Genomic DNA, 27,094 nt, shown 5'->3' with positions numbered 1-27,094 from the left:
AAATGGATGCTTGTGCGACTCGGCATTGAGCGGGAGGATAAAATGGCGGCGTGATTTCGACTGCTCTTTTTTGCAGCAAGCAATCGCTACGGTCAAAGCTCGGCTTTTTCACTAGATATGGGGGTGCTAACGCAGCCTTTCTTTTTGGTCTTATCAGGTCCGTACCCAGGGGGGGGGGGGGGGTGCAGGGGGTGCGAACTCACCCCCCACCCCCCGACAACGGCTAAAGGTCCACTTTCGGTTCTCAATAGACGTGCTATTACACCTTTTGCTTTTCATTACTGATAAATACGCATTCATTTTAGCCAAAATTACAAAGATTTACGCCGATGTACTGTCATTTAGGCGAAAGTAAAATCATTCGAACTAAAAGGAAATACATTAACGAACTTTGCGTAATTGAGTGCACACAATTGCATTTTCTTCACATTCATTTACACTATTCGACAACCAGGAATAAAAAATCTATTTTTATTTGCGCGTTGATACATAACAATAACACAAACAAAATATCAATAATACAAGACCGCGCAATCAATACAGTAAACGAAATATTCATTAACATTTTTATTACAGCAAGTACAAACAATAGTATTTTGTGAAAGTCATTTGCATGCTTCTTACAAACCTTAGCGCCTCCGTACAAACAATAAGCCCTTTATGACAAACAATATCCTAAAATAATTATTTAATTACTTATCGTTTATTTGTGCCCTAATAATGCACATACATGCAAAATAAATGCACTCAATTATGTAAAGTTCGTTAATGTATTTCCTTTTAGTTCGAATGATTTTACTTTCGCTTAAATGACAGTACATCGGCGTAAATGTTTGTAATTTTGGCTAAAATGAATGCGTATTTCTCGTTAATGAAAAGCAAAAGGTTTATTTGTAGACAATACTATTAAGTATCAGCTAAATCACTCTGGTATGTAGCATACCGTCAATTAACGTCCCGTGGAGATACTGCAAAGGGGTGGTCAGATTTTTATCAGAAAAATCCCTTTCCACCCCCACCCCCGGAAATATTAGGTCCACTTTTTCGGATTTCGCACCCCCCAAGAAAAATCCTGGGTACGGGCCTGCTTATGTCCCTTTCCGACGGCCTTATTTGGTGTTGGTGTATTATTTCCTTTTTAAGAAAAATAACAAGCAGCTATGCAGTAGGCGGTAACATGAAATAACGGTGAAATTTTGAATTCCAACGTGAGTTGAGTTAGTTGGTCTCGCCTTTGCTACGAGGGTTTTTCTCCGGTTTTCCTACCTACTCAAAACCAGCCAGTTTTTACCTAACATTAGATCCATGATTAGACATGAGTTGTATGGCAGCTGCCTGAGGCGCCTTCCTAAGCCTTCAACTCGACCACGTCTGAATCGTAATTCAGCTGCAACAAGAGTGAAGGGCTTTCCCAACATATTTTTATTTACTTAACTTGCTCAACAAAAAATGGTTTCCTCAATACAGAAAATACAGTTTAGCTACAGTTTTTAAAGTTGGTTAAATACTAACTACAAGCAAATTATGTACAGTCAATCAATATGTTATGATAAACTAACATAATCCCTCAAGTGAATATTGACAGCTCACAAGTTGTACAGCCTTTGAAGATGTCATACCTTTCAATGAATTTGCCAAGTCTAAAGAATAACCTATACTTATAGTCTTTGAACTAAATAATTGCACCATGTTACAAATGCTACTCTACAATACACAGTTTAGGAAACCACTAGCGTGCTACTTTTTGTGCAAAAAGCTGTTTACTGACATTTTGTCCTAGCTAACTTGTCATAGATACGGAGTGTCATTTACAAAGCCTTAACATAGACTGACGAGCAACATCAAATCCAACCGTCTGTCCATCATCATTGACTTGAATGGCAACACACCCACTTTTATGGTCATCGGACACCCAGTCTTCATTGATTCCAAGGACAGACACTATTTCTGACAGCTGGCGTGCACCAGGTAGGTCTTGTTTGCTAGCCACTAACAGGACTGGAACTCCATTTAGTAACGAGTTTGACAAAAGAGACTTGAGGTTGTCACGAGACTCATTAAACCTGTCTGGATCACTTGAGTCTACAACGTAAACCAGTAATTGTGTGTCGGCAATGAAATTTGGCCAGTATGCCCTGTACTTCTCATCTCCTCCAACTGAAAATTGAAAAAAAAAACATGGTATTAAAAAAGGACCCTAGGGATATTTACTATATGCACCTGTTTCCATGCAAGAGTGCAGTATGCATGCTACAGTCGGATACCAAATATACAATAAATTTCATCCATGCAGTAAAAATTGTAAAAAAAACTGCCCTGTCACATATTAAATTGTTGGTCCCTAATTTTGATCTCTTTATTATTGTATGGCGGCAATATACTAATTAAAAATTTATTATTACAACAATTAAGTTATCGTTAACTCAATTATCTCAAAATATAATTGCCAAAAATAAAGTCACAATCCGTAGAAAAGGAACAATCATGTCAAGGAAATAAAGCAAAAAGCTATAATGTATTTTGATATCCGATGAAACCGATACAGTACTTCAGGGAAAGAGAGAGGACTTTATGTTTTGAGAGTTGTCATCCGGCAATAAAAAGATGTAAAAAGATCGAACAAAACACACAATTGTACATAAAGTACAACATTTGAGGTTTCTTGCTAGATACATACTTTCCCATATATTCAAATTGAGCCCATCCGTAGTCAAGCAAACCACGTTGAATCCCTCGGTCTTGGTCGTGGATGGACGTTTACTTGAGTCGCCTTGAGATAAGGCTGACAGGAACACGCTTTTCCCGGACCCATCTAAACCCAACACGAGAATTCTTTTTTCTGGTACTGAATTTCCAGCACTCCCCTCCCATTCTTCGTCAGCTTCTTGTCGCTTTGTTGCTTCTTTGTACAGAGCGTAAAGGCCGTAAGAAGTCGCCGCTAAAGTAGCTCCACCGAGGGCAATAATTCCGATCTTCCGCGCCAAGCCAAGTTCCCGAAACATGTTGGAATAAGACATTATTTTCTCGCCAAAAATATAAAAAATGTATGCGATTCGAGCTAGACCCTCGATTTCAGCAGAGCGTAGAGATGCTGTGTTGTCTTCCTGTATGCAGAGAGCAAAGATTCACAGCGTTGGTTGCCCTAATCAAACTTGGTTCGAAAACAACTTTGCAGAGCGCATCCTCCACAAATCATTAAAACAAAATGGCGTCCAAGAGGTTCCTATCCACAGGAAACCCATTAGTACCCCATCGCTCCATAACCTTTATTGTAGTGGTTACCCTGTTGTTTTATTGAAACAAAATGGCGGATAGACTGTCGGTTGTTAGTACGAAGATTAATGTTATTTTTTTTTTGCATTTCTGTGCAGTTATTCATTCTGTTATTCATTTTCAAACGTTAGGTTGGCTATGGAGACGATTATGGTTCGGAGTTCGACGAATCGGAAACAAAAAAGTAAGTTGTGTCGCTGTCGGAGATAAACTATTTTATTAGTCGTCCTGGAAAAATAGTAGTTAACTTATACTTATATTTTTTCAATGCTTGTAGTAGTATAAGTACTTATAATGCTTTTTAACTACTGTGGTATTTCATAAAGAACATGGAGGGACGATAATCTGTCTGGGCTGAAAAGGAAGCAAAATGCCGCATCAAGTGTCCCATCCAAGACGATGGTCATGTCGGAATACAGCAGGTCGGTCCAGAAACCCGAAATGTTTTTGAAAGTTAGATTATTATTATTTTTTTTAAAGTGGCCTTGTCCCTAGGCTTCTCGGTGGGCTTGTCACTACATACCTGCCAACCTCGAAAGCTAAATAAAAAACAAAACAAAAAAACAGGAGATTGTGCTTCAAATACAAGAACTGTATAAGAAATTATCAATAGATATAGGTACATTTGTTCTGCCAGGTCAAGCGTGCTCGATAGTGACTAAAAGTCAGAAGAGCATAATTATACAATAATTATATGGTTCCTGGCACACAGGTGACTCAGAGTTTCATGCTATGCAATCGTCAGGCTCTGGTGTTCCCAAACAGTTCAACTCCCTTTATAGTTCGTTGCATAAAATTTGTTCTCATGCCGGCATTTCATGACTAGCTCTGTTCGCAGTGTGACGGGCTGCCGTTGTATGCTTTAGCATGCTGAATTATCGACCATTTCATATATTTAACGAAATGCCAGCATGAGAACAAATTTTATGCAACGAACTATAAAGGGGAGTTGAACTGTTAGGCAACACCAGAGCCTGACAATTGCATAGCATGAAACTCTGAGTTGCCGGTGTGCCAGGAACCATATGTATTATTGTATTATTGTATAAGAAATTATCAATGAATTTTCCCTGGAGATTACAGTAAATGTATAGGAAGTTTAGATGTTTTTGCCGGGTGGTTAAGCTAAAAGCGGGGAGTCTCCCAGGAAAACTGGGAGTCTCCTGCGAAAACCTGCATGACTATTAGCATGAAGCACTTGCCACATTGGAAACAGCAAGTGTGCACAAAGCATCATGGATCTGACAATTCAGCTTGTGAAACCATTCATTTATGTCAAAAGGCTGAAGCTTTGCATAATAATATAGTGTAGTCCATTGTAACTGGGGTTTATATTTCTTGTCAATGTTTTAGAGAGGAAGGAAAGAACCAAAGATTTCACTTCTTGGGATTAGATGCTGTATCCTTTTCAGAATTTGTGAAATACAATTTTAATGGATCACAACCTTGAAAGCAGTTATCATGGATGCACCTTAACCCTAAAGTAGTATTCCCGTCATAAAAAGATGATTAATGACTACCTACTGTATTATGGACCTGGTGTGGAGCACTACAAGCGAGATTGGTAGGTAGTACATCACCAGAGATAAAGGTGTTTAGTTGGCTTTAGTCAATTAAGTACATTATTTGGAAACCAGGCTTTAGATTATAATCACATTTCCTTGAAGTCGTTTAGTCTTTAAACTAACAGAATGGTTTAAGACAAATAAATTATCACTTAACACTAAAAAAACAAACTATATTATATTCAGAAACAGCAAAAGAAGAACGAAACACACAACCAAAATAGAGATAAACAACGAACCGACCCAGATGGTAAATGAAACCAAATTCTTAGGACTCATCATTGATAGTCAATTAAATTGGAAGTCGCATATCAACCATGTCATAACTAAAATCACTAAAAATGTTGGAATAATGAATAAACTTCACTTTTATTTGCCTAAATTTAGCCTAAAAACTTTATATTTTACATTAGTTCATCCGTACATACACTATGGAAACATCAACTGGGCAAGTAATTATGACACAAGTTTAAAACGAATATTCCTTTTGCAAAAAAGGTGTGTTAGAATAATAACAAATTCTCATTACCTCAGTCACACTGAGCCCTTATTCAAACAAGAAAGGCTTCTTACGGTCTATGACATTAACACCCTTGAAACTGCATTATTCATGTATAAATTCGATAATAATCAATTACCGGGGACTTTTGATAACTTTTTTAAAAGAAATAATACAATCCACAGCTATAACATGAGAAATTCATGTGACTATCGCACAACTCTTAGAAAAAAAGAAGGGGCCAATTTTTAATTTCGTACAGGGGTCCAAAAATCTGGAGCAACCTCACTTGTCAAGCAAAACAATGCAGATCAATAAATATGTTCAAAAAGATTGTAAAGGACATTATCCTCTCTCAAAAAGCAGCTATTGATTTATAGATATGATTCTACTTTATTTCATCAAATCAGCCACGTGTAAATTTAATAATAAGGATTCCTTAGTCAAATCAAGAACATTCATATTTTAGTAGAGACGCTACTTAGTCTGCGACAGGGGCCTACACCTCATAAGCATTGTGCTTTTAGTAGACTCCTCATCATCACTAATTTTTTTTTTTTGCATTATTATCATAATGATTATACTATTATTTGGTTAAATAAACTTGATTGATTGATTGATTGAAACCTAAATAGATAAATTATATACATATTTGACTGATTATTTTCTCCAATTATCACAGACTAATCAAGCTTAGTAGTAGATTGCATAAGATATTTATCCATTTTAATGTTTTTATTTACTTTGTTTGTGGTATAAATCATCAACTTTCAGCTCCAGAGACAAGACAGATTATGATATAATAAAACAAGAACACAGGTACCATATAGTTTCAGTATGCATGAAATACTCACTCATTCAGTATAACTTTACATTTTGACCACTCACATATACTACATGAATTGCATCCTGTGACTTGGTAGTGTCAAACTTGTTTTTTTAGCCAAGGGGCATTTACATATCACAAAAAAGGAAATTCCTGTTTCTAAGCCTATCAATCGACTTTGAAATTGACCTGGCTAAATATTGTATGAAATTAAGTAAAGTAATTCATATGGAATGGTCTTTTCCCCTCTAGCTTAACCCATTGACTCCTGCCTATTTTTAAGCTGAATTTACAAAAAACAGACTGAAAACAGATACCTGCCCCCCTATTCTGATTATACAGCCCGTCAAAGTCAAACACAGCTGCACCTAGTCAGCGGTATCCAAGCTTTCCAACAGTGCTTTGCGGTCCCCACTTTTAATCCCTCGTCATTCTGCTGAAGCCAGCACAAGTTGATGGTTGCTTGTATTTTTCATCAAAAATACAGCTATGAGCATATTAGGAGAGTGTCTTAGGACATCATGAAGTCTTTTGGAGCATAATTGAGTGCTTTGCTTATGGATATTTGCAAGCAAAGGTGGATTCATGATGATTTTTTCTTGTTTGGCTTTGCCTGGATGAGAAAATAATTTTCTAATGAATCACCACAGCTCTCCTAAATGCTGTCTTTTCTGAAACCAAATTGATTCAAAAATTGTTTACACTGCTATTCTGGGTCTGTATGACCTAAAATTGATTTGTTTGGCTTCGGGGTGAAAAGACCATCGGGGTAAAAAAACCATCGTACTTTGGGGAGAGGAGTGTTGACTGGCCCTCTTCTCGTGAATTTTCCCCTGGATCTCCCAGAATTCTTTGCAATACGTAAAGGCATCTTCGTGGTTTTACAAGCCTTCAAGGAGTGGACATTGTGTTTTGAGGCCATGGAAATGTACCTGGAGGATCAGAATAAAGGTATCTATTCGTGTCTTGAGCTGTGTTTGCTGATCTCTCTCCCTTGTGTGGTATTTTGAGCGTTTTATTGAGAGGGGTGATTCTGCTTTTCTTTCCTTGTTCGATTTGAAATTTGTCAAAGAACCTGTGCTATTATTTGGCTTAAGAGTAGTTGCCAACACCTTGGTTGGATGCATATCTTCAAGACCATTTATCCCTTAGACTGATGCCTGAGTATCTTCATCTTGTTGTGTTTATTTTGCATTTATGAATTTTTTGGGTTGTGGGTACTTCCCAAAGCGGGTCCAGGCCGGTTGAGGGGTCAATGTGTTAATCCTCTAGCAGCCAGTGCTGTGGGACAACTCTGTTTATCATACAGTAAATTATTGCAAAAAGTGATCTAAGACATTGTTTGAGTGGGAATGATCTGTCTGAATTATTTTAATATTATTAAGAATTAATAAGTGAAAAACATGAGACCAGGATCGGGGGGAGGATGAATAGGTTCGCGGATCGGCGGATTCAGCAACGAAACGCTCACAGATTACGGATTTTGGTGATTATTTCAGAGGATTGGCTGATCACGGATCTGTCAACAATTTGGCACGGATTTCGGATTTTGGCTGCTTTGATGGTCCAATTTCAGATTTTACATGAATTTCGGTCGATGCTATTGTTTATCTGTCAAACCATGCGGATCAAAAAGTATCTGCGGATCCAAGGATTTGCCCGGAAAATGTAGCGGATCGGCGGATTTACGTACCCCTATTCACCCCCCCAGGAAAGGAGACAGAAGTATGTAATCTAGGGGTGGATAGTTTAGGTTCAACTTTGGCAGCTAAGTTATTTTCTTGTATTTCAGATTTTTGTGGGATGAAGATGAGGACACTAACCTAACATGGTACTTGCCTACTACATACCTTCTTTGTTACCATAAAGGACTTAAATGATTATCAAAAGCCAATTTTTAATTTTCTAATATAAATTTTAGACTCTTTGCTTGGAGAGCGAAGCTTAAGCACTTCACAATAACCTGGTGCTATTGTGGCTCTCTGGCCTCCCTGCTAGCAGATGCCTCTTTTCTGTACAGCAGTCCAGAGAAATACAGAGAAAAATGCATTTACCAGCCGGGTGCTCTCTAGCCAGTCTAGAGAGCAACCTGTGTAACATTGTGTTCTTGTTCAACAGGGAGAAACAGCTTGCCAGAAAATACTATGACAAACTATTTAAAGAATACTGCATATCGGACTTGAGTAGATACAAAGAGAATAAGGTAATTTCTGTGTAGGTTCTTTTTTCAGCCAGATCAGGCATTGTGGTAATATGATCCACTGCAGCATATATACTGCATGTTCAAAAATGGTTCCAATGGAAAAGTCTTAAAATGTCTTAGATTTTATTTTAGGTTTTAATGGTCTTAATTTTCTCAAATTCCAGACTAGATTAATAAAAGTGTATAATTTCTAGCAAAGATTATGCTTTGGATGCTGTGTTGTATTTGTGCAAGTCCGCACTGGTATTAAATTTTGGAATTCTAGGTCTTAAAAAATCTTAAATTTGTTGGCTGTTCATGTGCAGCATCCTGTCAAAGAAATGCGGTGTAATTGGGCCTACACAAGTCCTTTAAGTTTGATAAATATTGATTAAAGGAATGTCAACTGAAAAATAATCCTTTGTTTTATTTTTTTTCCAGTTTGCAATGAGATGGAGAATAGAAAAAGAAGTGGTAGAAGGAAAAGGTTCGAATAAAAAAGATATCTTAACAGCATATTCATATTTTTGACTTCAGTGCCTTCCCTTTAATCCCTTGAAACATTTCATTTTTTCAGGGCAATTTATTTGTGGAAATAAAAAGTGTAATGAACGAGATGGATTAAGGAGTTGGGAGGTATGGTACAGTATAAGGAAAATCTGGCTCTGACTTGCATCCTACAAAAAGTTTTCAAAAATAACACTGATTATTACTTTTCCACAGGTTAATTTTTCATATATTGAACACAACGAGAAGAAAAATGCGCTTGTTAAACTAAGTAAGTGTTTCAGTTATACCATACTTTACGTAAATTCTGCTTATTATTTGTTTAATCTTTTGAACCTCCAGGGAATCCAGCGCATGATTGGACATGGGCAATTCCAGGGGGGGGGGGCAGGGGGGGATTGCCTCTCCCCCCCTCTCCCCCCACCTTAAAAAATGATGCGGATAGGAATTTGTTTTACACGAACGGGCGCGGTTAATATACCTGTTTTTTCGTACCATTCGCCTCTGCACGGCTGTTCGCGCTGAGTTTGCCTTTGCCTCCCTTACTACAGCTGGAGCGATATAAGCTTTGAAGCAGACCAAGAACTTATGGTCTATAGATTTCTAGAAAATCTAGAAATTTATCTGGGAAGTTTAAGAAACTGTTAGTGTCGTTCTCAGTATGTGTCGTTCTAATAGACTTTGTTTCTCAACTTCTTGGTTGTAGTTTTACAAAAAAAGATATAGCAAAACTATTTTACTGGGCAGAAAGGGTGTTCATCTGAACGCATTTTTAAATCTCATTATCTCCTAGGACTCTGTCCAGACTGCTCTTACAAGCTCAACTATCACCACAAGTATGTAAAGAGGGATTCTCCCAATAAAAATAGATGGGGATTACCGTTCTATCTTTTAGGGTATAAAATTCTACTAACTACTTTCCCTTATGGGGCGTTTAAATTTGTTCCGCTTCTGCTATCCCTTTGGGGGTCCCACGCTGGTGGGACATCACATCCAATATTAACTGGTAATGATTATAGCCAGAAAAGAGGTGTGCCCCCCTGGGATTTCTTCACCAGTCTGTCTATCTTGTGTGATAAAATGTCAACTCGAATATTCTTTAAAGGTTGGTATATTTGTATATATAGGCGGAAACTGGCGAAACAGAAAACAATCAACGAAAAAAAGAAAGAAAGAAGAGACAAGAAGTCCAAGAAACATAAAAAGAAAGCAAAACGCCACAGAGACCAGCATGACACAAGCAGTGAATCCGCTGATTCTTCAGATAGTGGCACCGACAATAACAAGAGTGGGACTAGCTCTAAAGACAAACAATCAGGCAATGATAAAACTAGTTTTAAAGCAGGCCAGTGTCGCCGCTAGTTTATACTCTCACCTAATACCCAGTCACACTGCGCACCCATTTCTATCGGCATTTTCAAGCAGTAAGTGAGAACTGAGTAACGAGGTGTTTTTGTTTATGTTTCTTTGAAATAGACTGTTTTTTGTTTAAATACAAACAATAACATAGTGACTGATCACCCTTTTTTAATGGTTGAACTGTTCGTGTCATCGATAGCCATCTATAAAGACACTACTAAATATATGTACAGATTTTTCATATACAAAATTTTTCTCGTGCAGAATCAGGAGAGGAGTCTGGTGCGAGTACGAGCCATGTGGCAGGAGAAGACATCTGGAAGGGACCGGCCAAACTTGCGGTCGATAAAACAAGGTACATTTATCTACATCGCGAATTTTGTTTATTGAAAATGTGCAAGTAAAAAAAAAAAATTTGAGGACTATTTCCATAATTTCGTTTGTTTTCCAGGGACGAGGAGTTCGAGGACTATTTTCAGGACCTCTTCTTGTAGCGGTTTATTGTACGCCAGGTACCATTTTACCTAATGAAGCCCATCTCCTCGATGGAAAACAAGAAATAGGGGACATTATTTGAATGCGTCAGAAGTGAAGAGGAAAGTGTGTCGAACTAGATCACAAAATACCCTTCTAGCAAAAGCTTTCTTCCTGTTTGTTTTTGGTATTTCCGTGTCGCGTCCCTGTTTTTTCTGCTCGTTTGTTTTTTGCCCACAGGAAAATCCTCTGCCGAAAGCTCTATCGAATTAGCCTGCATAGCTAGCGTTCCTGTGTTTTTCAGCGTAAAGAAACCCAGAAACCGACAAGTCGAGCGAGATTTTGACCCCGCTAAAGGGGAGACCATCGCTACCATCGAATCCGCTTGAACATGCGCGAGATTACTTTTGCGGTCACCGTGGGAATCCTCATCAAGCGATGATTTCCCGCCGCAGCCACCTTGAACTCTGTCACGCTACAAAAACGCGAAAGAACAAGGATGCGACACGAATAAGTAAACTGCTAGAAACAAACCGGAGAAAAACTCTGCTAGCCGTGTAATCGCAGTTTAAAAAGCCACAGACACGCATTGCCAATATGAGAAGACATCCAATTACAGTTAGTACAATGAAAACCACTGACTCGAGTCCACCCAATCTAGAGACTAGTTATTGCAGGCAGTTGAGGCATCAGATAGCTAATATTGGTTACAGCTTGGGTGAACTTACATTCGGGCGCATACAAGAGCACTTTGTTAACCGACCAGTAATCGAATTCGGCTCTGTTTTGATAAACGTCACGCTAACTGACATGGAACCGAGGCGCATTGTTCGCTGAAAAGTCGAACTCGACGCACTTGATCCGCGTCTGTCACGCAATCTCACGCACCTGCGCAATAACTTCCTAAATGCGCGCCGGTAATTCCTGTTCAAACATGTATAAATAACCGGATTCAAGCACGAGTTCAAGTACTCCATCCATTTGACGACGTTAAGTGTTGTCTTGGTAACGTTAAATCCCGGATGATGCGCATAGCAGATGATGATGACGAAGAATGGCGTCCAGCACGCCACGAACACCCCGATCACCACAGCTATTGTCTTGGCGGCTTTTACGTCCGTCATATAGTTCCGCCCTATGCGCCTGACTTGGTACCTAGCCACTAGATATATCCTCAAGTACATAACAACCATGACGGTCAGCGGGCACAGGAAACTCGCGAACGCCGCAATATTCATGTAGACTTTACCCTGCTTCCCAGGCCACTGGACGAGCCTTAGGCAGGATATGGTGATCGCATAGAGCCACACAAACATGATGGTGAGCTTGGCCTTGATCGGTGACATGACCGTCTCGTAGTAGAAGGGCATCGTAATGGCGATATGGCGGTCAATAGATACTGCCATTAGGTTCATGATAGACGCAGTCCCGCACAAGATATCCATGCAACTCCAAAACAACTGCAGCTCCAATCCGAACATCCACATGTTGCTTGTGACTTGCAGCGCGCACCAGAACGGCATTGCCAGCAACGCGACAAGGATGTCCGCCGCGCTTAGACTTACAACGAAGTAGTTACATATGGTACGGAGCTCGCGAAAGAGCGCGAAACTCGCGCAGACTAGCACGTTACCAATCAAGGTGAACACGATCAGCATCGCTACGAATGTCGCCGCCACGAACTGCACGGTGCCAGGGGGAGGCGAGCCTAGCCCGCCCGTCAGGGTAGGGGTGGAATTATTCATGTGGAGATGATGAAGTCATCTGGTGAGACCTGCAAAAAAGCAAAATGGTGATCGTTTTTTTGTGGTTAGTGAATCGTGTTTGTGTGTTAAAGGATTCTATAATAACAAGCTTTGCTTCCTTTAGAATCCTTTCCATTTTCATATAAATTCAATGTAATTACATAGAAAATGTATCAAGTGAATGGATAAATAAATGAATGGGATGGAAATGGAAAATCCGGTTTTAAGGGCAACAAAATAAAAAAAAAACAAATAAAATCAGCTGGTTAATATAACCGAATGATAATATTGACGCTGTTTGCAATATATGTCAACTGAGTTCGTGCTGAAAAAATAACAAGGCGAGCTCTCTCTAGCGTACAACACCTCAATGAAAAGGCAACAGAACTGTTAAAAAAACGAATGTATTTCTTTAAAATGTTTGTACTTACAAAGAAGATTGAGTGAATGAAGACTTCCTGTATCTTTTCAGTGCAAATCGAAGCAGCAAAGTTTAGAGAAACATGGGAAGCCAATATTTGATAGTTACGCAGAAAAAGCATAACTTTTACAATCTTTAAACTTTTAACGTATCTGATCAAGCCTTATGCGGATGAAACAGTTCGGCTGACCTGGCATACCTTGGTTAAGTGATTGCTTTAAGAATATTCTATTTTAACCTATATCGCGTTGGATCGGATTTGATCTTTAAGAGTTATTCTTACTTTGACTAAGCCAAGTCTATCCCTGTAAAGAGGAGTTAAGGCAGCTTAGCTACGAAAATATGTCCTATTCACTAGACCCCAACACGCCAAGTCAAGGGAATTCACTTCTTACCACAAATAGAACAACGAACCTTGTCCTTAACTTGTGTGCGAAACGATAACTAGAGAGATTTCGTCACCAAATAAACAAAAAAAAAAAAAAGAAAAACGCCAATAAGAAAACTGTGACCGTCTAAATCTAAACACTGTTTAGGTAAACACATCTGATATTTTTGTGTACTTAGTTTTGCTAGTCCTGAAATAGCTGAGTTGAAAAGTTAAGTATATAGCACTCCTGCCGAACCCGACACTGACAAAAAACTGTGCTTGTTCTGAGGGGTTCAAAGGATCATCGTATATTTGCTTCAGGGTATCGCATTCTACATTCTAAGTATTTCCATTTTTAGAGACAATTACAACATGTTGCATGCCTTTGAACTTCTCACGAATCTAAAAGCTTTGGTTAAAGAGGATGCAAATGATATTTTCCCGGCGTTGTTTTAATGCTCATATTATTATTAAAAAATTTGAGTAGAACAAAAGGTTCTAAGATACTCTTGCGAATTCTATAACTTCAGTATTTTACCTAAAAGTCTCATACCCAGACTAAATCGATCCAAACAATTCCAATAATGAATAAGGGTTTTCATTTTGAGAATGGCAGAGGAGCAATCAATGTTTTCACAAAAATCACTGACCTTTTTATTGATACAATTATGTTGTCTTGTAAATATCCGGTTTTTCGACTCGTGCAATTAAAAGCAGCGTTCTGCTATAATCCCCTTTTTCACAAAAATACGCATATAAAATAAAAATACCGTTGTCTCTTAAACTTAGACGCAAAATATACGCTTTTTTGCATCATACTAGTACCAAAATGTCTAAGTTTTTTTTTCAGGTTTATACTAACCCCATACTTTGAGAGCACACATCCGTAGTTCTAAATGTCTCCGGTAGCATAATAACAATAAATACTGGAGCTTTTTACAATCGAAATTTCATATCATCGTTAACTGTACGAATCGGAAAAGATAAGTCAAAGTTTTTGTCATCGAGTGACAGCTTATCTGTGTGTGTGTGAGGTTTTCTACGGCTCGCATAACTGAAGGGGCGTTTTGTGTTTGTAGGGAGAATCAGGCAGAATGTTATTTGCTGATTTAAACATTTGCTTTGCAAAATGGTGTTTATCAGCCAGTATAGTATAGAACTGTCTATACATTATGAAAATACGTAACAGTAACAGTTCTAGAATATGGTTCTCGTAGTCCAGTGCGACCGTGTACAGATAACCGCAGATGGCATTGAAAGGCATACAGATGAAAACCTTGAATCAGATAGATGGAAAATAGGAAATTAGCGAGTTAGCGCGGAGTACACCTTGATAACACCCGATTACTATCAGCAAGAATACTAATTTTGTGGTTATGAAAATTAGCAAGAGATCACAAAAATAGAAGCAAAATAAAAGACTAAACAATGATGCCAAAGAATACAAAGTGCGTCTGAAAATAAAACCCTACGTTTATCGCTTTTCGCAAACCTTGTTTTCCTTGAAACCCTCAAACAGTAATAATGAAACCCTCCAACAGGAAAAATGAATTTAACATTATTGTAACTACCTTTGGTATTTTCCTTGTAGGTGATTATTTTAACACATTTGTTTTGATCCAGAGAGATGTTGAAGGTGGTGTTGATGATGTTACCTTGTGAGTAGACCGCTTCGCGCGGTCATACTTATTGCATTTATTTTGAATCAAGTGGCCGTAAAATTCGGCGGCCCTTTGACTTGTTTTCTCATGTTTCTGTCAATTTGGCTCTCCCGGATGCTACAGAGTGCTATGAATTGACAGATTACCCCAACTTATGATTATTTTTTTCGCTTGAATTGGAGAGGTGTCGCTTTTTTCTTAGCTCCGTACTATAGAAAGGCGTCTGAATGTTCATCACTGAGGAAAGCGTAGGGGAACTAAACGGGCTATGTATGTGACTCTTTATATGTCGTGAATGCTTAGTGCTAGCAAAAATTAAAATCTCGTTAGAAGCTGATTTTTAGCAAACAAATGATAACAAAGACGTGTAATTTTTTAGCCGCGGTTACAAGAGAACGTGTGGCACTTATCGGCTACAAGCATTTTTTCTGATAAATAAAACCCAACGAAGACAAAAATAATCAATTTTCTAGCTTCCCTTCCTTTTAAGATGGTTCTAGCGTGTTATGTTGCGTTTTTAGTGAGATAGCAGCTTTTAGAGAAAGCGTTTTTAGTTGGTGTGGTTGATTTAGTGATTCTAAATAAATAATCTCCAATTAAAATAAAAATACATTTTTACCAGAATGCATGATATTTTAAAAACACCCTTACTGTGAGACAAAACAGCCAATACGTATAGATGTGTGAAATGTTTGAATTATTCTTGAAGGGGTTTTCAGGCCACAAACGTGTACCATTGGTTCTTATTTGCTTCAACATAAAAAAAATATTTATCATGGGCATGTGTTCCTCTAGACGGTACAAGATTAACTTCTTATTTATCAATTATTTATTTTCATTAATTCTAAATAGCAAATGTTAATCGTTGTATGTAATACGAGAATAAGTACGTGATGTCGAATATTTTTCCACTTAAATCCTCCCTGACAGCAGATTGTTCATGGCAAAATGATACAAAACGTATTGATTCCGACACCTTCATTAGCACAGTGTTGCTACCCGATATGCCATGTCATCAAAGAGATACAGAGAATCAGTGGCAATTTACAGCAAAGCACTGGCAGCATAGCATTGGTAGCTTAGCTTTACTTACGGGCCGATCGCCGGGGCTAGCAAACGGTCGTCTATGCCCCCCCTCCCCCCGCCCCTAAAAAAGAGCATCAGTTTTCCCCTCTCCACCCCTCATGGAATGTTAAACTCACCCCCCCCCCCCCCCCCCCGAAGACATCCCCCACCCCTCGAAGACAAACGAAGGAAATGTTTGCGAAGGCTCTCACATACCAATATGCGAAACCACTCACATATACTCTAAAGGCAATGTTACGCGAGGAAATTGTTCTTGTAACTTGCAGTCAATTTTCTGTTGCGTTGCCGGCGTACTTACCCGTTGCAAACGGGTAAAGTTGGTTGTTCACTTTTCGCATGTTTTTCCAACACGCAATGCAACCTGCAAAACCATATCAAGAAATAAACCAATCAACGCGCTTCTCGGGATTATTGAATTATAATTTCAATGCGGGCGCATTGTAATGTGCAAACAAAAAAATTCGAGCGTGTCTCACCCTTCAGCAACCTGCAAAACCGTGTAAAATGGCCTTAGAATCGCGGGCAAACAGAAAACAAGATTGTTTGTTTGATTGGTGATTTAGTTTTAATGTTTTATGTAAATTTGACCATAACTGTGAATTTGTATTATTTAAACTGACCTAAGATCAGCATACATTATGCTGAAGGGTGCTATCTTAAATAGAAATAAGTCAATAATAATACTTCTTGTCCTCAACAATTCTAACGCAATCTACACAACGTTACATCGGCATACAAGCCTGACAAGGAAATTCGCCTGATCACGTGACCGTTGATGCTAAAAACCAGCAATGGCAATGCTGTTTTGCAGACAGTGCTGAAAAACGCAAGACTAGTTCGCGCGGTTAAACCAGCCTTTTTGTTTTGAAATGGCGGCGTTTTACCGGCGAACTGTCACATTTTCGCGAATGCTGAGAAAACTAGACCAAACCTAAGGCTTTAATTTTCTTTATGACTCCCTCATTACCACACAAATCTGTCATCTTTTGTACAGTATAGTTTTAATGCTGTACAGTTAGTCAAATCAGCGAATGAAATCAGCCTTTCGTACCTATACTCGAACGATTCAACACTACGATTGTGCTTGTTTTCGCCAGAACACGCGCATGCGCATACGTTATTCAGCACTGTCTGTTTCGCATACCTTGCTGGGGAGTGTTGCGAAATTGCTCGCTAACATTTCCTTTACCTTGTGGTAAGCAAAGGCAATTTAGTATTGCTGGGCGATGGTGTTTTTTTTTTTTTCACTTTTATTTTTTATTTTGCACGGGGATTGGAATTTTTTTTCTTTTCTATTTTTCAAATTTACCTTCAAAATAAACGGTTCATCGACGTTACCACGTTTCTATCTCTTTTCGCTGTTCTAAAGGTTTTTTATTTGACTCTGTTTTACCTTATAAATTATGGCAAGAATATTTGTATTTTAAACATCCATCTGAAGACGCCTATAAGGTAGCTCCGACTATCAAAGTAATCCTAACGGAGAGTAGCATATAAAAATATTACATAAGTATGGCATATACAGCATATAACGCATTCACACCAGCACTTTAAACCAGTGGTTTAATTAAACTGGTTTAAATTTCAATCTCCCAAGAGTGGACAGAACCAAGAACAAAACTGAATAGACTGCACTATACATGTTACTAAGTGATCATTTAGCTAGTAAGAATTCAACATAATGAGAATTGATATATATTTATCTATTGCTGCATTCACACCAAAACCATGTTTAGTTAAACAAGGTTTTTCTTTGCCTGATAACTTGCCAAGTTTCTCATTGTGTGAGAGAGATAAACATGAACAAGTGTTGGCTTTGGACTCACCTCAACTCTATTAAAGTCGATTCACTTTTTTGTCAAACCATAAATTGATGAAATTTGGCTTCTCAGAAATTGCACCTTTTAGATCTGATAATTTCAGGATATTTTTCTGCGGTAACTTGGGCTATCTTAGGCCCCCTACCAAGCAGCAGACTGGTAAACATTTTGAGTTTTAATAAGTTAATAAGCCCCCTAAAGTAGCCTTTGCTGCCTCCTTCCCATAATAATTGTAAATAATAGTATTATAAAAAGATAATTAATACTTAATGACGCCAAAAAAGCTGCTTTTATTTGATTAAAGGGATTTTTTTATTATCGATTCTTATTTCCTTGAACATTTCGCGTTCTTGAAACAATTGAGCAGACTTGATTATCTTATAATACTTTCGCATTTAATAACAGTCTTTTAAAGAAAAACGGAAATGTATAATTTCATTTAATTATTCGGTTGTATTTTATAAAAAAATATATATATGCCTAAACTTCAATTGCACAACCTTCCTTGAAATACAAAAAAATATATAATATTTAAAGTGTGCGGTTATTAAATTAAATCATCATATATTTTACACGGTTTTTTTACGAACCGTCTGGGTGCGTTCTACATTCAACTGGCACATTCAGCCATTTTTGTGTGTTTTTTATTCCTCTGCCAGTAAATGAAAAGAAGACCGAGGATATTTTATATCGCTTTTTTTTAAGGCCGTTTCCTACTTTTCACTCTTAGAAAGAGCCATTGCGTATATAAAGATTGTTTTGTTTAAACGAATCGACGTGTAACCTAGATATCCCCTGTTTGTTTTTAATAATATAGATATGTAATATATCAGACCCATGATTTTTCTTTCCGTCCCCGAAAAAAAACAAAAAGGGAATTTTTTTTATGCCTTTGCAATATCTTCACGAGACGTTTATTGTCGGATTTGGCTACATACCAGAGTGATCTAGCTTTATAGTTTTGTCTACAAATAGCGCGTCTTTTTTGAACTAAAGTGGACCTTTGGCCATTTGTGTGCGTGTGTGTGACACGCCGACACGAAGGAAAAACCCTGAGCATGCGCACTTCGAAGAAATGGAGAAAGAAGACACAATATCTTGGCCATCAGTTTCTAGTTTTCCGGACTGATTTTCCCTTTTCAAAACACAAATAACGTGAGGCTGAAATGCACATACTGAGATTTTGGCTTTTTAAGATAATATTTTCCTTGATCATCCTTGCGCATGAGCTCAGGGACGAAAAGTCAATACTTTACAAAAAGTCGCATCAATTTAAAAAAAGTCGCATTTGATATTTTGTTTGATAATACTAACTAAGTACCTAGGGGAATTTTCCGCCTTATTGATTATTGGAAACATCAAGTCATGTTTTTTCGTCATGTCTGCCACGCCACGTATTATATTTGACTCCCCTATTTTCAAAGAAAAGTGACTAGAAACCTGCTAGCACCAGCGAAAATTTCCTAGAGCCAAAGGATAATGGGGAGAAGCAGGGAAGAGCATGACAAGGATGATAAGTAATCTAATGAGCTTTGAGAAAACAAAAGCAACATGATAAACGACCTTTGCATGGGCGTGTCTAGAAAGGGTGGGTGTCCAGAATAGTAACCTGGTAACTCTGCACCACGGACCAATAAAGTTCGAGTCGGCATCCTTAGCTCTGGTAATAGGTCACTAGATCTATCTAGAAACTTTATATATCCAACATAGCCGTAGCAGGCTTTTAAATTATTTGGGGGGGGGGGGGCATGCGCAGAAACATTAAGAAAACAATGGGGGGGCACAGCCACGCCCCTAATGGTCTTCAGCCCTGTCCAAATACACACATAAATTAACATATTTCTCAACTACCAATGAGGGGGTCGACCGGAGTTATCTTGTCACATGATTGGGTTGGGGCCCCTTCACCCACCCCCCCCCCCCCCCCCCCACCTTTCCTCTGGACACGCATCTGCTTTGGCTTTCTCTGGGATTTAGCCATGCCTTCTAGGTAAGGTTCGTTATGTTCGATTATTTTAGGGGGGAAGGCCAGATGGCATATGGGCGACCCCTATAAATGAAAGAATCGCATGATTTCACTCTCAAAGCCTCCTTCTCCTCTCATACATCCATTATACTTGTCTATTTCTACGGGGCGTGCTATAATGAGCAATATAGCCACACTTTTCGACGTTCCCTATGGCGCACAAAACGTCAGCGCCTTGTTTCACGCAATTAAAAGCTCCTTTGAAATGAAAATCATAGACACGAAGTGACAGCTTCCTCCGGCGATTGCCAGACAGCCCCGTTACGAAAGGCATTGAAGGGCAGTTTTCCGGGTTTTCTCGTCCTTGGAAAATAAATAGTGTCATTGTGTAGATTAAGTGTGCTCATCGCTTGTAGGGCAGCATTTGTCTCGCTACCGATCGTATCACTTCAGGCGGAAACTCGTGAGCGATCAGTAGTTATCGCTAATGGACGGTGATCCAGTATGCTATAGTAACGACATACCCCTCCAGCAAATACATAACAAATAACAATAAAACGTATTACAAGCTTGGTTGTCAAGAAAATAAAAAATAAATGAGTTCAGTATATTTTCATGCTTTTCATAATGAATTTGAAACCGCGACAAGCGCAAATAGAACCCACATAGAAAAAAGTGATTTCGTCACGTGGTTAATGGTGTACGGTTTTTACTCATCGTTTTGTTATTATTTTAAGCTGGCTTGTTTAATTGTACGTGTTTTAGTATTGTTGTATAAAGAATTATTGCTTTGGCTAAAAGATTTCTCCTGCGGCTAAATTACCTTATCGATCTTATTATTCATTTTTACCTTTTAACTGCAATCTTTTGATATTAATTGTTGTTTGTATGAATTTTAAAACACACATTAACCTATCGCCGTGAGAACGAACCATAAAATGGCTCCGCCCGCCTTTTGTGACACAGATCAAATCGATTTAATACAAAAGGAGAAAGCATTATTTTCCATCGAGAGTCAACATTGGCATATTTTTCTTGTTTCCTCGTTTGATATGACTTCATGTGCGATGTTTTGCGCTAATAGCTGTCTAGTCAGGTATAACTCTCGAGTTCGAATGAGCTGCGCGGCGAAGCTATTTCCGCCCGGTGGCACACGTCTTGCAGTAAGCCCTAATTGTTGTTTTTATCACTGATGCGCTATGCTAGAATGAATTCGTTATTAGAAATTCACCCATGCTTTCTTCAAACGTTACCCGCATGCGTTTACTAAAAAAGAGATTGATTCTCATTCATAAATAAGGGCATTTTCTTCATTTAATGTTAATGACCAACTATTAATTGCAAACGGAATGATTTTAAAGAAATGAAGACTCTGCTGACGCTCTCCATTAAGACCAAAACCATACTCAAGTCAGATGAAAAGCGAAGAAAACTAATAAAAAGACGAATAACAAGCTTTCCTCGAGCCAGTAAAGGCTCGGTTAAGGCTGACCTCACAATGTGTGTTTGCTTGTTTTTTTCACGAGGCAAGTTAATGACTCGTGGATACCTTCACGTAATATCTCACCACAGGTAGGCTTAGCCTTGTTAAAATCCTTGTCGTTTTACGCTTCCCTTTTTCTTGTTGCTGTTGTCCTCGTAGTCAGAAATGCGATTTTTTAGGCGCTATGTACTGTATTCATGGGACTTTCGACAACAAAACCATACTCATGTAATTTCAGATGAAAAGCGAAGAAAACTAATAAAAAGACTTAATAACAAGCTTTTCTCAAGCCAGTCAAACGCGGTTTAGGCTGACCTTACAATGTTTGTTTGTTTTTTTCACGAGGCAAGTTAATGATTCATGGATACCTTCACGTAATATCTCACCACAGGTAGGCTTAGCCTTGTTAAAATCCTTGACGTTTTACGCTTCTCTTTTTTTTTGTTGCTGTTGTCCTCGTTGTCGCGCTCGCGATTTGTTAGGCGTTTGTACTGTATTCATGCAACTTTCGACAATTTGTCTATTCCTAATGAGTAAAAAAGGATAGCTCTCATCGTTTTTTAATGACACTTGACTAAGCATTCTCAGTGTCTTTTAACTGGATGTTTGCCATGTCAACTGTGATAGCGGGTTGATGAATTTTTGTGACAGCAATTCAACATGCTATAAAAGCAAAAAAGCAACTATTGTATATATTTTTGCTATTTTCAATGAAAGTACATAAGAAGTCAAGCCTTAGAGCTTAAATAACTTGCAACAAACTCATCAAAGTACCTTTGTCTTTCACAATTCTTGTGACTGCTTCTCCCTCCTGCTACAAGCAGATCGAAAATGGCCCCTTAGAGACTTGTAGTGTGTTCCTCGATAATGTGGAAAGATGGAAATTCTTTAGAAGCTTCAGCTAACGTGCATGTGTCTTGTAGTGTCTTAATCAGATTTGAGTGTGGCCTTGCACTAGCTTTCTACCCTATAAATAGTGCGCTCTGTCATTATCTGTATTTTAGGTAAACCCTCTGGGTCAATGATCTGTAGTCCACAAGCAAATAATCGGATCTTTCACATATCAAAGCTTATCTACCCTTCGAAGCCTAGTGCTGTACAACTCTGGTGAAAGGGGTCAAAGACAGGCTCCTATTCATTTGCCCCTACTTGGGGTATCTTTATGATAATATTATGATACGAGTCATTACGCGACATCACCATCATCACCATCATGCCCGCTATTGTCGAAGAATCTTTACTACTCGTTCTAATCTATGTGTCGACGTCCGCAAAGTGTGCGTAAATATTTAGATAAGGATTATGTAACGTTCTCATTATTATACCCTGAAATATTGTGTATATTCGACTCGAAAGAGCGCGCGATGTCTTTTGATTGACAGTTAAGTAAAGCCCTATACATAGCGGATGAAGGAGTTGATTGGATTCTGTCGGTCGAATGTAAAGAAATGTACCGGCGCTTCAAGCGATCGCTCATCTTTAATCTGCAGAGCTCTTTTGCGTCAAGAGTTGCAGGCAAAACCGTTAGAGATTATATGCAAACAATGCTACCTTATTTTCTTTCTTTCTTTTTAAGTGCCTTTTTTTAATCCGTCAAGCTCACCAAATATTTCGGTTATGTTTTTAAGATATTGATCGAGGCCTACATATCTCATGGGATTTTGTCATTACTTTAGTCATATGCCATACGTCCTATGGCCAATATGCTCAGAACTGCAAAAATGTAATAAAGAACGTTTTTCACTAGTTTTCCCTTTTACAGGTAAAGATCAATATTTACAAGGTCTACCGAAAGATTTGTAAACTGTACTAACCGAGCATCATTGACTGTCACGTTTTGTAGGAATGTTATGACGAGATCCTAGAGCTATCAATATCAAAAAGTATTTTCCATTTACGCTCATTGGAGAAAATCACTTCAAGCATAGACATTTTCTTCAATTTAAAAAGTAGATTTTAAGTTTGGGGTTGATAAGGTGAGAAAAAAAAGTCAATGGGCTCGAATTCAAGTGGAAAACTGCCTTGTTGCGAGAACTCTCCCACTTTCTTATATTTTTATTTATTTATTTATTTATTTATTTATTTATTTATTTATTTATTTATTTATTTATTTATTTATTTATTTATTTATTTATTTATTTATTTATTTATTTATTTATTTATTTATTTATTTATTTATTTTTTTATTTATTTATTTATTTATTTATTTATTTATTTATTTATTTATTTATTTATTTATTTATTTATTTATTTTTAAGGCTTCTACCACTATTACACATATTAAAATAGCGGTAAGGTTGACACAACAGAGCACGGCTCCAACTCAAGTGTAACCCATGTAGACATGTGTATTTGTCCGCGCGCTACAGGGATTCATAGATACCCTGCCATTTGCAAACCCAGACTCCCTATCTTTGTTCGCGCGCCACAGGGATCCATAAAACTAGAGACACTGTCCACTTACGAACCAAGACTCCCTATCTTGGTCCACGCACCACAGGGATCCATAACTAGAGACCCTGTCTATTTGCGAACTCAGACTCCCTATCTTTGTACGCGCGCCACAGGGATCCATAACTAGAGACCCTGTCTATTTGCGAACTCAGACTCCCTATCTTTGTACGCGCGCCACAGGGATCCATAACTAGAGATCCTGTCCATTTGCGAACCCAGACTCCCTTTTGTCCGCGCGCCCCAGGGACCCATATAACTAGAGACCCTGTCCATTTTCGGACTCAGACTCCTTATCTTTGTACGCGCGCCACAGGGATCCATAACAACTGGCGACTATGTCCAACCTGCGAACTACTCAGACTCCCTATGTTTGTCCATGCACCATACAGGGATCCATTACTACAGACCCTTTTCATTCAGGGACCCAGACTCCCTTCCCTTTCTTACGCGCGCCACACGGATCCAAAACAAGTGACTCTGTCCACTTGCGAACACAGACTCCTTAACTTTGTACGCGCGCCAAGGGATCCAAGTATTTGAAGACCCTGTCTACTTACTGACCCAGACTCCCAATATTTGTACGCGCGCCACAGGGATCCATAACGAGTGAGCCTGTCCACTTGCAGATCCAGACTCTCTATCTTTGTCTTCGCGCCACAGCAATTCAAGGAACCATAATAGACCCTGTCCACTTGCGGACCCAAAGTACAATATCTTTGCTTCTGTACCTCAAATTCCCCATTGAAAAGCAAGATAGAGAGCCTGTTTGCAGGCTGGGTAAGTGGATGAGCTATTATGATGGCTGTATGCACGTAAAAGAAAGCCCCTGTTCATTTCCCCCGTGGTCCCTTAGTTTTGGATGGAAGCCCTGCATTTCAATAAAAGGGTAATTGTGAATTGCGCGAGCTTCTTGACTCCCCCAGACCTGTAGCAGGGCTCGACATATTGGGGGTGGGGGGGGGGGGGGGGTTGGCACGATACAGAAGCATCAAGAGAAAGTGTTAGGGGTCACAGCCATGCCCCAATAATGCACGCACTCATATCAAGAAAATTTAGCCAAAAATTGTCGTTTTTGACAAACACGGTCACTTTTATATAAGGAAACTAATATATTCCTTATTCGGAAAAACTGCATGATTCTTGTCATTTTAAAGGTCGCCATACAACAGGTGCTTCGTAAACATTATGACTTGTAATCAGAAGAAAAAAACAGTGACTGTGTCCATCTTTGGTCAATGGAGAAAGTATCTGAAAAGAAACTAAGAGTCCTCGGTACCAGTCCCTCAAACGACAACGTTTTCTTCATATGTTATAGTTTTTAACATATTTGAAGGGAGGAGAGACTCGTGCCGCCAAAGCCCACCACCCAGGTCACATTGGGTGTCTTGGCAGCTGCTGTTGTCTAAAAATCGGATCGGTGTCGAAAAATATATATATATTATATCACTATTATCATCATCATCATCATCATCATCATCATCATCATCATCATTATTTTTTTAAATCTTCTTTAGTGAGGATGCTAATCATATACTGTAACAGAAAACACAAACAAGCTTGAATTATATCAAAATTGTGTGCGTCTCATGCGTTAATATATTCTCTCGTAGTTTGAAAGCATACTTACGGGATATTTACGATAATATGATATACCGGTAATGCGAAACTTGTTATAATTTGATTGCCAAAACAATGTTTGACGTTGAAAAACAAACCTAGGTCTCCTTCTTTGCAGAATAATTTCGAATTCAATCTGCAAATTTACCATTTTGATCGTCGTATCTCCATTGCTTAAAGAGAGCATGAGTTGAAAGCCACAAGGCCTACTTTTTGCACCATCTATTCCGTCTCATAGTTCAGTTAGTGAAACCCCAATCATTAATTGCGCCTGGCTTTGCATAGCCGTGGCAGGCCTCGAATTCTTAGGGGGGGGGGCAGAATGCGTACAGAAACGTTAAGAAAACAATGGAGGCACAGCCACGCCCCTACTGGTCATTTCCTTATAATTTATGAAAATATTTTTTTTGGGGGGGGGGGGGGGGGGGCACGTGCCCCCAGTGCCCCAACCCCTGCTACGGCCCTGCTTTGTCTTGGTTTACTTATTCTTGTTTGCAAGCTTACAGAGAATTTTGATTTCTATAGCCACTTTAAGCACTTCCTGACCCAGGGTGGTCGTTGCCATCGCATCATTCCCAATTTACAATTTCTTGTTTCACTCTGTCTAGCCATGTGAATTAATGACAAAGGAAGAGAGAAAGATTTTGCTAGATCCCCCTAACCTGTAAAGAAATTTGACAACACTCGGTATAAGCTCTTCTTCAACGACTGATCTAATCGAGCCTATATCTCCTAGATTAATGACCCTGCGACAAAAAGGGCATAATGATTCATTATTACAGATGAATCAAACAGTCCTCTTTTTATCAGCGGGGCCCTAAAGGGTTAAACCCGCAATTCAGATTCGCCTTGATTTTAGGGCCGAGAAACGCGATTAAGGTAAGCGCAAAGGGCTGGATACGCTTATTTCACAACTTCTTGGGCTTACTGCGCACAGGCTAGAATTTGGGCCAACCAAGAGACTGATCAGGAAGACATGGGTACGGCAACCAAAGCCGTTGGGAAAACATGGGAAGTACACCACCCTGGAAAGACTGAAAGGTAGCTTAGGGTAAGCTCAGGTATAATATCATTTGATACTATTTTGATGGCTATTCAAAAGTCGACAAAGTGATAGTCGATAGAGATTCCGAAGTCTTCGCTAGCAAATGGACGTTCTGCTCGCTAGTTTTCAGGCTTCGTAGAGTATGGCGTGAGAATAAATAATCGATAAGTTCTCGGACGCCCGGAAGTGTGTTATATGTTATACTACCGATGAAACTTTTGGTAGGTTATCGGAAGCCTACTATTTTATGCTCGGTGTGGCTGCCGAGTCGACGTGCAAGATATAGTGAAATAAATATTGACCTCCCTCCACTAATTAATCGGTTGTGTCAACTCCAGATGCCTATATGTCAAATATTTGCATATGGTAGCTTTTCGGGTAAGTACAGAACTCTTCATTTACAATTTCTTTGAATCCCGAATTGACCTTGTAATGACTCGCGCTAAAACAAACCAGAATAAATGCCTTTGGTTCATCGTGTTTTTTACTCTCGGTTACTCGAATGCCCCGCTACATCCAAGCTTTTTTTTTTTTTCACTCCGATATAAGTAGAACAAAAAGAATCCTAATTTTTGTTCAATTTTTTGCGCAGACATTTATTTTGCTTATCATTTTTTATGTTGTCCAGTCATGGCCTTTTCAAGAGCGACTAGTTATCAAAATTACACATTTCGCATTTTCCAAAGAGTATCGATAACAAAATCAATCATTTGTGATCTCCCGATAATTCTAATTCTTGAT

At 38.7% G+C, this 27,094-nt stretch overlaps 3 protein-coding genes and 1 non-coding gene across 4 annotated transcripts; 1 reads left to right on the top strand and 3 right to left on the bottom strand.

The window, feature by feature from the left end:
- Positions 1 to 1,399: 1,399 nt before the first annotated feature.
- LOC5519897 (ADP-ribosylation factor-like protein 3) lies at positions 1,400 to 3,218 on the bottom strand. Its single transcript, XM_032364819.2, has 2 exons — positions 2,678 to 3,218; positions 1,400 to 2,157 (listed from the first exon to the last, which is right to left on the bottom strand). The coding sequence occupies exons 1-2, from the start codon at positions 3,015 to 3,017 to the stop codon at positions 1,805 to 1,807; spliced, it is 693 nt and encodes a 230-aa protein (XP_032220710.1). The 5' UTR covers positions 3,018 to 3,218; the 3' UTR covers positions 1,400 to 1,804.
- Positions 3,219 to 3,273: 55 nt separating this feature from the next.
- On the top strand, positions 3,274 to 12,705 carry LOC5519813 (protein FRA10AC1 homolog). Its single transcript, XM_032364813.2, has 15 exons — positions 3,274 to 3,325; positions 3,405 to 3,457; positions 3,600 to 3,695; positions 4,627 to 4,672; positions 4,761 to 4,837; positions 6,112 to 6,156; positions 7,956 to 7,994; positions 8,282 to 8,366; positions 8,787 to 8,832; positions 8,923 to 8,981; positions 9,069 to 9,123; positions 9,646 to 9,688; positions 9,980 to 10,170; positions 10,476 to 10,566; positions 10,663 to 12,705. The coding sequence occupies exons 1-15, from the start codon at positions 3,305 to 3,307 to the stop codon at positions 10,703 to 10,705; spliced, it is 990 nt and encodes a 329-aa protein (XP_032220704.1). The 5' UTR covers positions 3,274 to 3,304; the 3' UTR covers positions 10,706 to 12,705.
- LOC125556663 (alpha-1A adrenergic receptor-like) lies at positions 10,363 to 12,430 on the bottom strand. The gene has a single exon (XM_048728737.1). It carries the CDS (start codon positions 12,428 to 12,430, stop codon positions 11,393 to 11,395), a length of 1,038 nt encoding a protein of 345 aa, XP_048584694.1. The 3' UTR covers positions 10,363 to 11,392.
- Positions 12,706 to 20,121: 7,416 nt separating the features above from the next.
- Positions 20,122 to 22,376, bottom strand: LOC5519896. The gene is made up of 2 exons (XR_004290637.2): positions 22,012 to 22,376; positions 20,122 to 21,763 (listed from the first exon to the last, which is right to left on the bottom strand). It is a non-coding gene; the product is annotated as an uncharacterized LOC5519896 (transcript).
- Between the last annotated feature and the right edge of the window lie 4,718 nt (positions 22,377 to 27,094).

This window comes from Nematostella vectensis, chromosome 6 (assembly GCF_932526225.1).
Source record: "Nematostella vectensis chromosome 6, jaNemVect1.1, whole genome shotgun sequence".
Taxonomy (NCBI): domain Eukaryota; kingdom Metazoa; phylum Cnidaria; class Anthozoa; order Actiniaria; family Edwardsiidae; genus Nematostella; species Nematostella vectensis.
The sequence above is the reverse complement of the archived record's forward strand: the minus strand, read 5'-3'. Positions and strand labels throughout refer to the sequence as shown.

Bases quoted from the DNA above. Each gene is read 5' to 3' on its own strand.
- LOC5519897 (XM_032364819.2), bottom strand. From the start codon at position 3,017: ATGTCTTATTCCAACATGTTTCGGGAACTTGGCTTGGCGCGGAAGATC. The intron at 2,158-2,677 runs GTATGTATCTAG...TTCAATTTTCAG, and splicing joins CAATTTGAATATATGGGAAA to TTGGAGGAGATGAGAAGTAC.
- LOC5519813 (XM_032364813.2), top strand. From the start codon at position 3,305: ATGGCGGATAGACTGTCGGTT. The intron at 8,982-9,068 runs GTATGGTACAGT...ACTTTTCCACAG, and splicing joins ATGGATTAAGGAGTTGGGAG to GTTAATTTTTCATATATTGA. The intron at 10,567-10,662 runs GTACATTTATCT...TTTGTTTTCCAG, and splicing joins CTTGCGGTCGATAAAACAAG to GGACGAGGAGTTCGAGGACT.
- LOC125556663 (XM_048728737.1), bottom strand. From the start codon at position 12,430: ATGAATAATTCCACCCCTACCCTGACGGGCGGGCTAGGCTCGCCTCCC.